The sequence below is a fragment of the Malania oleifera genome, chromosome 6, assembly GCF_029873635.1.
Source record: "Malania oleifera isolate guangnan ecotype guangnan chromosome 6, ASM2987363v1, whole genome shotgun sequence".
Classification (NCBI taxonomy): domain Eukaryota; kingdom Viridiplantae; phylum Streptophyta; class Magnoliopsida; order Santalales; family Ximeniaceae; genus Malania; species Malania oleifera.
The window spans coordinates 23,138,301-23,148,329 of record NC_080422.1 but is presented as its reverse complement, the minus strand read 5'-3'; the positions used below and the strand labels follow the sequence as shown (position 1 = coordinate 23,148,329).

The following is a 10,029-nucleotide window of genomic DNA, read 5'->3' as shown; positions in this document are numbered from 1 at the left end:
TTCTGATTATATTATAAATTGTACTTAAATGCTAAAACCATAAAAATGTTGCTTGCTTGCATGATCTTCAAATTTTTTTTTTTTTTGGCAAGCAACCCACAGCGCTATTCTACAAATAGGGGGGATATATATTTATATGTCTATACATATATATATTTGTGGTAATATTTTATGGCAAGAACGAATTTCAAAACTAAATTCTTTTTTCCCCTCTTGCCTTATTCTTATTATATACATATATGGTTTTCAAGTCACACAACTGGTTCAATAACTTCACATGAAAATGCATGCGAACTAGTTAGACTATTTTTATGCTCAAACATTCTATTTGGCATCATATGTCCTGTGCTTTTAACTCAAATCTTTCACGGGTCTTATAACATGCTTCAATTGCCATGGTTTGTGCATATTTATGGTTTAATTTAGTTTTCATGTCATTTAAATCTTTAAATAACCAGTTATAGAGTTTGTGTACTTAATTACTCTATACTTTGTGAATTTGTTTATAGTTTGCAATGCATAGCTATCATATCCTTTGTACGTGGATAGTTATATTTTTTCTATTTTGATCATACTGGATTGTTTGAGTTGATTGTTAAGGAAAAATTGTACATTTGAACTCAATCACATCATTTTTATACAGACATTCTTTTGGAAAATACTCTATTTTTAAACGGCATGCTGCCGAAATTTCTAAAATTTTTCCTAACCTTATCGTGTATTTAAATGATTCATACTCAAATGCCTTGCTTACATACTTTATATTTATAGTCCTTTTTTCTATTTCCAAAAGGGGTAGAAAAGGCAAAACTTGGTACTTTACTAAAATCTAAATTTAATTACCCACTGATAAATCATTAATTTGAGCTTAAATTGTCTTTATGCATAAAGTCAGGGGGAGCCTTTCTTGGCTGTACCCACTTTTGCATAAAGTATTTGTCATCATAAAAAATGGGGAGATTGTTGACCTGATAGGTCATACCCGATTTTGATAATGACAAATACTCTTGGTATTTGATGACTTTCGAGTTTGTGTACAGGTATATAATTAGCAAATCAACTAATGGCACATGAAGACTCAAACTCTAAAGACCCTGAAGATTCATTGTAATTTATATTTTGTATAATTTGGGTATGTAATAATAATATAAGAACAGTCTATAATATTCATGCATGGCATGCATGTAGGAACTAAAGCTCAAAGACCGTAGAGACCTTAGGGAACACCCTTCGGTCAACTGACGCCAGGTTTTTTGGCATACTTAAAAAGGCCTTAGAAAAGACCCTAGGTCCCAACACTTGCACATAAGAAAGTCCCCAACATCACTTATCATATCAGGGGAATCAAATCAAGGCTAAAAAGAGCTTAATGGAAAAAGTTAAGAGGGTTTAGGCAACCGAACTCAGGCCGTGTAAAACGGCTCAGGCGACCGAACTAGTCAACATGTCGACTTAAGTGTTCAGGCACTCGAGTTTGATTTGAATGTGTCTTCCCCGGGCACCCGAACTTATGTCAGAACACTTTTCAACTACCTAGGTGACCGAAGAATTGTGTTTAAATTGGGCTTGGGCGACCGAAGTGCTTAGTTCGGTTAACTGAACTGTGAGTCAGGCACCCAAACTAACAAACAAATGCTACTGACTTTGTTTTAGGCGACCGACCTACTCTTCAGGCACCCAAACCACTAAAAGTTGAATTTTTGACTATGTCTGTTCGGGCACCCGAACCTCGCGGGTTAAAATAATTTTTATTGATTTTTTAAATGGGGTAAATTGGGTTAATGTTCTTAATGGCTTTTGAAACAATTTTAATTATACCCATTGTGTCCCCAATGGTCAAAAAATCCTCATTGCCTATATATACCCATTCATTTTTCATAATTAGCAAGGATTAACAAATTTGATTAGGGCAAAATTCTCAAAAATCCAAAACCCTATTTTAGCCTATACTACTCCAAAACACTCAAACACATCATCTTTCTATCAAGTGTTGTGAGTATATTTTGTGTGCTTGTGCTTCATTCATACTTGCTAATACTCTCATTAAATTATATTGATTGTTTGATTTTATTGAGAGTAGAAGCATCAAGTTTTTCCACTGATTTAACTTGATAAATCTTGTGTGGGAAGATATGGAAGGTTGTGGTTCTTGTATTGTCATTGCAAGTAACCTAAGCCTATACTTTTGTGTGCCAAAATTATTTTCAAAACTTGTTTTCAAACAACTCTTGTGCTTGCTGCATTGAAGAAAATATTTTTGAGTTTGTTTGAATATTATTGCTAACATCTTTGAAACCCTAATATGAGATTGAGATATAGTTTATCTAATTTTCAAAAAATAGCTTGTTTGATATACACTTTTATGCTTGATTAGATAAAGTCATTATTCTGAGTGTTGATTGCACATGTAGAGCACCGAGCTTATAGTTTATACATCATTAAGGTGCGTTGATTATATTGCGCGTATTTGGGTACATATCTACTTTACATGAAAGCATAATCATTGTACCAGTTTGTTTATGAAAAATACTATTGTATTTCCAAGCATGGCCTTGGGGGGGGGGTAATCCAGCCCGGTAAGGATTGTGTAAAGGTTGGGGTCAGCCTTGTGAATTTGACCTAGGGCCTTCTCCGCCGCGCAAGCAGATTGTGTAAAAGTTGAGGTCAACCCAGTGCTAATTGACCTGGTTGTATTAGGTGCCTCTCCACTCATTAATTGAGTCATTAGTAGAATCCACAGGCTTGCGAGCTAAAGGCGAGGATGTAGGCACAGTTGGCCGAACCTTGATAACATATCGTGTGTGTTTTTTATGTTTCAACAAATTTATTTTTTGCACTTTTATTTTCAGCACATGTATGTTGTATGTTTGATTCATTATATGTAGTATATGTATTGATTGGGTTTATAATTAAATAGAAAGACCTGAGGATTGCGTAATACTGCTGATTTAGCTAAACCTAGGAATAAATTTTTAAATACCCAATTCACCCCCCCCCCCCTCTTAAGAATACACCAAAGCTAACAATCGGTAATCATGTATTTTTGAAAATAGCTCCGTTGAAAGGGTTTATGTGATTTAGGAAGAAAGGTAAACTTAGCCCTAAGTTCATTGGCCCATTTGAGATTCTAGAGAAAGTGTGGTTAGTTGCCTACAGGCTAGCTTTGCCACCGGTGTTGTCTAGGATTCACAAATTATTCCACGTTTCCATGTTGAGGAAATACGTCCCAGACCCTTCTCATGTGATCAACTATGGTGAGTTAGAGCTCAGTGATTTATTAGTTTATGAGGAGGTATCAGTACAAATTCTAGACAGGAAAGAACAGGAATTACGTAAAAGAGTAGGAATTACGTAATAAGAAGATTCTTCTAGTGAAAGTTCTGTGGGGGAATCATGCAATGGAAGAAGCGTATTAGGAGCTCGAGGAACAGATAAGAAATACCTGCATTTGTTCTACAGGGTTCAATCATAATCAAGGAAAGTGTAAGTGATTGTGTAATATTTTTTTTTTAGGTACATATAATAGTTTAGTTAATAAGTAGTCTTTTAGTTTTAGAAGATCTTTTATTTTATATATGTAATCTTCCAGAACTCTGTATGTAACCATGGTATTCTTTTGCTATAAGTGGGGGTAAATAATAAAATAAGTAGACTATTTTCTTTAGGAGATGATGAATTGTATGGAAGGTAAATTTCGAGGACAAAATTTTATAAGGATGGGAGAATGTAGTAACCCCAAAAATTATGGTATTTAAATAATAAAAAGGGAGAAGGAAATGAAAAGGGGGGCACAGCAGGTCCTCGTCGACGAACACAAAGAGTTTGTCGATGACGTGACATATTGGGCTCGTCGACGAGGGTGAATTTCGTCAACGAGAAGTTACCAAAAGGCTATTTCACAGCTTTGAATTTCGTCGACGAGGATCAAGCATTCGTCAACTAACTTCCCTTGTGACCTCGTCGACGAGGTGACGTGACTCGTCGATGAAGGTCAATGTATAAATAGCCCTAAACTCAATTTTTCAGTAGATTTTCATGCAAAATACCCTCCTCTCTCTCTCTCCTTTCGATTTTCCCTCCTTCTCTCTAGGATTTCGGGCCGATCTTTTGTCGATTCATTGATCCGAGGCCACCACAACACTCTTGGGAAAGTTCTCTTCAGCTCTACTGGAGTGGATCGTTGGTGGGGCTAGCTTGAATTCCATCCTAGATTCGGAGTAAGGCTTTCTATTCAGTATTTGACTTTTCTACAGTTGTAGAAAATGTAGTAGTTGAAGAAATATTGAATTTCTATTCTAGGAAATGTTGCTTTTCAAGGTGTTGAATGGGGAACCCTGCGGGTGCAAGACTAGTATATTTTAGGGGCTCTTCGGGAATTTGGTAAGGGGATAAACTAAGCTAGTTGTTTTTATGAAAATATATGTATAATCTTATAATATTTAATTTCAGGAAATAAATATATATATTAGCATTATGTTTGGGAAAATGCTGCTATAAATGATGATATGTTTTAATTATGCATGATACCCATTTTGTGTGCTATGAGTAGAATTTATAATGAATACTATTTTCTGGGTAAATGTTAAATGATACAGAGCTTTTATATGATATGCTAGCATAAAGGCCAAGAGTTTTTATATGATACACCGGCGTACGGGCCGAGAGTTTTTATATGATACACCGGCGTACGGGCCGAAAGTTTTATATGATATACTAGCGTACAGGCCGAGGATGTTCTTACATGATATGTAGGCGTATGGGCCGAGCCTTTTATATGATATGTTGGTGTACGGGCCATGATTAATAAAATATGAAATGCCGACGTAAGGGCCCAAGATTTTCATAATATGCTATGAAATGTGATATGATGATATTGATTTGACAATTATTATTATGAGATAGCAATGTATCACAATTTGAAATATGTTAAATGTTATCATAATCTGGTTGGCTTAGTTTAGGCTTACACGAGCGCGGTACCGTAGCTATGTGATCATGATCATCATGATGTTAGTGTTATCGCTATCGTATGGGGCAGAGTGAGGATGGATAGTTGATGTGGTTTATGGTAGTGTTGGCGCCCCTAGTGTATGGACCAGGTCTGGCAGACCCATCGTACTTATAGAGTTTGCTTTTGACTTGGCAGTGGTCGGCCAGCCATTGTCAGGTCCCACCTTCGGACCACACAACCCAGTCATGTGGGGGTAAGACATGACATTAGCCAGCTAACCTTCCAGGGTTGTTTTTGTATTATTATCATATGAGATGAATTATGTTTATAAAAATCCAGTATGTTCTATTATGATATGATTATATATATATATATATATATATATATTCAGATATAATACAGACAGTTTCACTGAATATGTTTATGTATGGTCTTATGTATAACACGGAAATACTCATATTGCCATACACTGGTATTAATTTATTTCCCTTACTGAGAGGTGTCTCACCCCAAATTATATGAACATTTCAGGAGCCCCAGATAGAAGAGCGGATAAAACTCCACAACGCTAGAGTTCGTTAATCCTACCCTATCTGAAGGGTAAGTCTTTAGTTAGGGTCAGATGGATTTTTTTGGGTGACGACCGTAGGGCTGGTTTTGATTGTTTTGGGATATATACAATGGATGTAGTAAACTCTGGTATTGTATTGAATGATAAAATGAGATTTATATGATTTTATGTTTCCTACTGCTTAGGCTTCTGTGTTGTATTTCCGATGTATCCCTAGTACCCACGGGTTCAGGTTGATTATGATTTGCTAGGTTTATTATATCAATTTTTATTATCATGGAAAAAAAATGGTAAAATAAGCAGTTCATTACAGGTTATTACAATCTGGTATCAAAGTTGTCATGATGACAATATTATTCTTGTATTAGAGCAGGTTTATTTTATAGATATATATACAGATGGAAAAAAATGGTAGAAAATTAGGGCATCACAATACCAATACATACAATCATCATTCAAGCTAAATACTTTCTACTCTTCAAAAGTCATCTTGCTAAAACACTCTTATTGAAGTTTTCTACAGAGATTTTGCTTATTAAAGCCTGCGGTTGTTTGCGTTTCTACTGAGTTTCTCAATCTAAGAAAGAACTCTGGTGATAAATTCTTAAGCTTCATCTATTCTATATTGATTTTGATTAGAGTATATTGTGATATTCACTTGTACTAATCTACTCTAGCTGAGAGTGCTTCTTGTACACAAGATTTGTTCTTGTTTCTCTTGTTGTTTTTAACGATTTAGGTTTGTTGAATCATTAGACTACCGAGCGTAGGGTATCGCTTAGAGAGGAGGGCTCTATCCTACTTGAAGGAGTGTGTAAATGGTTTGCTCAGCCCCAGTTAAGGGAGTGGTATAGTGAAATCCTTGAGTGGTTTGCCTAAGGCGAGAACGTAAATGGGTATAGTCGAACCTCGTAAAATCTTGGTTTCTCTGTTTTTCCTAATCTCTTTAATTTTCTGCATATACAAATTGCGTGGATGTTTACTTAATTGCTGGAAATTAAAAAATCATTAGGAGTTGCGAAAACCTTGATTAAAGAAAGTAAGTTGATTGCAAAAATTTTGATTAAAGGAAGTGCGTTAATAAATAAAAAATTTTTTTTAAGTAATTCAAGTAACTTGTTTGATATCCAAGTCTGAATTTTGTAAACTTGTTCAGATTTCTATTTTATTTTATATTGAGAGATCAATCTTACATTATTGATTGAATTGATATACTAAAAGGCTCAATTCTAAATATTGAAGTTTTGATCTTTATCATCTTTAATTGATAAATATTAAATCTTGAATTGAGTGTTGGTCATTACAAACAAATTATACTTGTGTGATTGTAGTTAAGTTAATCTGAAGAGGGTTATACTAGATTAAAGTTTCCAAAAAAAATTTAAAATCTCAATTCACCCCCCCCCCCAGCGCTTGGGAGTACACCTTACTTCTCATCCCTCATCTAGCCACCTCTATAGCCACAGTGTTGGCTGTTGCCTCAGCATGTGCTTCTAGCATGCTAATCCTCTCAGCATTGTTTGGTGTCATGGTTACTTATCAAAGTTTTCCAAATCCCACAACGAATGTAATTGAATTACCGTAGCAACTGAACCTTTGCTCTGATACCAGGTGTCACAGGCCAACTACTTTCACACTTTTTGTGAAAAGGGTCATGCAGCGCTAGCTAAAGTACTCTTACTTAACTAGTCAGCCTATCGTTTACTAACACTCATCCACGAAACACTTTCATTAACATTCAATCAAATGGCAGCAGAAATAGTAAGCAATCATCAAAGCAGTGGCAAGCAAGCAGTAAACATTGAAGCAACGCAATTCATTAACATCGCCTCCATTGACAATGTGTGTTTAACGAGGAAGGCAAGTAGGCTAAACATGTTGACAATAACTAGTGAGTTTTACAAGACTGATGAACACTCATCCTCCCTTAAAGAGGTTTTTATGTAAATATCATCATAATACTAGGAAACATCAAAGTGACCAAGGAGTCATATTACCTTATTTGGCATACAAAAAAATTACTAATAGAAAATAGTCCTATACTAGTATTTACATGATGGAAACTCATCCCCAACACACGAAAAAAGCGGTCACAAACAAGCATTATGTTCTGAACAAGCTTAACTCGTGACAACGTCATGCCCATCTCTCCTTATTCTCACATTTCAACTTCTATGTATTCCCTCTTTAAAGCACAAAATTTCAATCATCCAAACCTTCCCAAGGCAAATTACAAATCATCTTCTAATATAGGTGCCTATATTGTTAAATAATTAAGGGTTTGACATTCATGATTTTTGCTTGTTTGGGTCACTCCAACATAAGAGTTGCAAAATGCTTAAAGAAAGAAATTTGAATGTGGATGGAGATTTTATGCCTACAATGGACCTAGTACTCTAATGACAACATTAGATACCACAATATTACTCACAAATTTGTGTGAGGGCTTCAACGGAATGGGGCAAAAAAAAAATCACATAGCCTCACAATTACAATACTAGTTTCTGGTTCAATTCAAACAAAATTTTATGGGATTATCTAGCACTTCTAAATTCGATGTGAACAGTTCCATCATGACACATACAAATGTATAAATAGAATTCCAAATAAACCCTACGCCACATATTAGTTGGAGACTGCGAAGATGCCAAAAAATGCAATCAATCCAATGGACACTGACGTTTATTTTTTCTTTCAAATTAAAATTAAACTCGAGGCATGCATTTATAAAATTGCAAAATTACATCCAATAAAATTTAAAATGTACATCGGATGTTTATTTCGTTTCCCAAAAAAAGGGGGAAACAGAGTACTTTTTTTTTTTTTGAGGGGTAGGGAAAGCAGAGTACATTACTGGAGCTGTACAACGATGGAGCATCAAATCAAAAGGAACAATCAATGCGATGAACACGATCCCTGAGAATTCCATTGTACAGAGCCACCCGATTCGCCGGCATTCTTCCGATTCCCGGAATTTCTTCAGTTCTGCAATTTCTGCATACTTCCACTGATTTCCTTCGCTCTTTCCTCGTTCTGAACTCCTCCCCATTTCCGACTGGGTCCTTCACATTCTCGGCAAAACGAACTTTCTTCTTCTTTCTCTCCCTTCTCCTTTCATCTGCCCACCAAATTTTTTTAAAAAAAAGATGCCTGCCTGTAATTATACAGGACCATCCATTCTTAATTAATGGGGAACGCAAAAAGAAAGAAAAAACTTAAAAGTACCTGAGCATAAACAAGAACGCGGGAATGGCCTCGAACTAGGCTGGGAATTGTGATTCCCGGAAAGATTTGGAGATGGAAAATTGGTCTTCTGGCGAGAAAGAGCGAGGAAAATGACGGTGCCGGAAACTGCCATGGCCGTTGCTAGGACCACACCTTGAGAGCTTAGGATAGAAGACATTGAAGCTCGCTCAGGACAAATCCACCACCAGAATAAACTGGAAGATCGATTACCCAGATATCATGAGAGAACAGAGATTCTACGGGAATAGCGAAAGAGCGGTGAGTTATATAATAAGAGGCGCAAGCATCTGGAGTCCACAAGATTCAGAGAGAGAGAGAGAGAGAGAGAGAGAGAGAGAGGAATTAGTTTGTTTGGGCTTTTACACGGCACGGCACGGCATGTACCTAACCGGAAGGGCATTCAGTGATGATTAATCAAATTTGGGGGTGGGACTCTCTCTCTCTCTCTCTCTCAAACTCATATTAAATGAATGATCAAAATGTTAAGGTTACCACAAAAAAAAAAAAAGGATAGGAACTAAAAAAATATATTGATCAAAACTTTAATTTCTTACATATAATTAATATTTAATTTTTAAAATTTTAAATCTTGATGAGTATATTTTTATTTTTAATAATATTTGATATAGAAATAAAATGTAGAGTAAAAATATTTTTTTTATTTTTTTTTAAATAAAATTCTTAATTCAAGCTTACTCTAAAATTTTTAAAAAATTATTTTACACAATAACAAAATCTTAATAATTGAAGCATTTGAATTTAACCTTTTAAATAATTAAATTAGCTTTTAATTGAAAATCGCAATGAAATTGTTAGGTGTTTTGAAAATTATCAATAAATTTATAGTAAAGCTCTTCTATTATTATTTTTTTAAAAAAAAATTAAAGTAGTCATTTTTGTTAATTCGAACGTTTCAGGCGTGAAATTCATATTTATTTTTTTATTTTAATTAAAATTAGTTCTCAACTTCCTTTTGCCTAGAGAATCTTTTGAGTTTTGGCGTACTATCATTGAAATGTCGCCGTTTTGATTTTGTTACAATATTAATAACATAATTAAATCAACAAATGACACCTAAAGAAAATTAATTAAGAACGAATTATATTTATTGGATAGGACTGTTCATGTTTGAGTAAGAAATATTTTCATTTTTATAATGTTTTTTATGACCATAATTAACCCTCGAACACTGTAATTATCAATAATTAAATACCTCTTCTCATTGTCTTTTCATCCATTTAATGCAAATCCAATTGTGTAA

The 10,029-nt window shown here is 34.8% G+C and overlaps 1 protein-coding gene across 2 annotated transcripts; it reads right to left on the bottom strand.

The window, feature by feature from the left end:
* Positions 1-8,203: 8,203 nt before the first annotated feature.
* On the bottom strand, positions 8,204-9,209 carry LOC131158237 (uncharacterized). 2 transcript variants are annotated; one of them, XM_058112963.1, is made up of 2 exons: positions 8,748-9,209; positions 8,204-8,676 (listed from the first exon to the last, which is right to left on the bottom strand). In XM_058112963.1, exons 1-2 carry the CDS (start codon positions 8,923-8,925, stop codon positions 8,405-8,407), a joined length of 450 nt encoding a protein of 149 aa, XP_057968946.1. In that variant the 5' UTR covers positions 8,926-9,209; the 3' UTR covers positions 8,204-8,404. The 2 variants fall into 2 exon arrangements, with proteins under 2 accessions (XP_057968946.1, XP_057968947.1); XM_058112964.1 differs by having other exon boundaries at positions 8,204-8,640.
* Positions 9,210-10,029: the final 820 nt, after the last annotated feature.

Bases quoted from the DNA above. Each gene is read 5' to 3' on its own strand.
- LOC131158237 (XM_058112963.1), bottom strand. From the start codon at position 8,925: ATGTCTTCTATCCTAAGCTCTCAAGGTGTGGTCCTAGCAACGGCCATG. The intron at 8,677-8,747 runs GTACTTTTAAGT...GTATAATTACAG, and splicing joins GCGTTCTTGTTTATGCTCAG to GCAGGCATCTTTTTTTTAAA.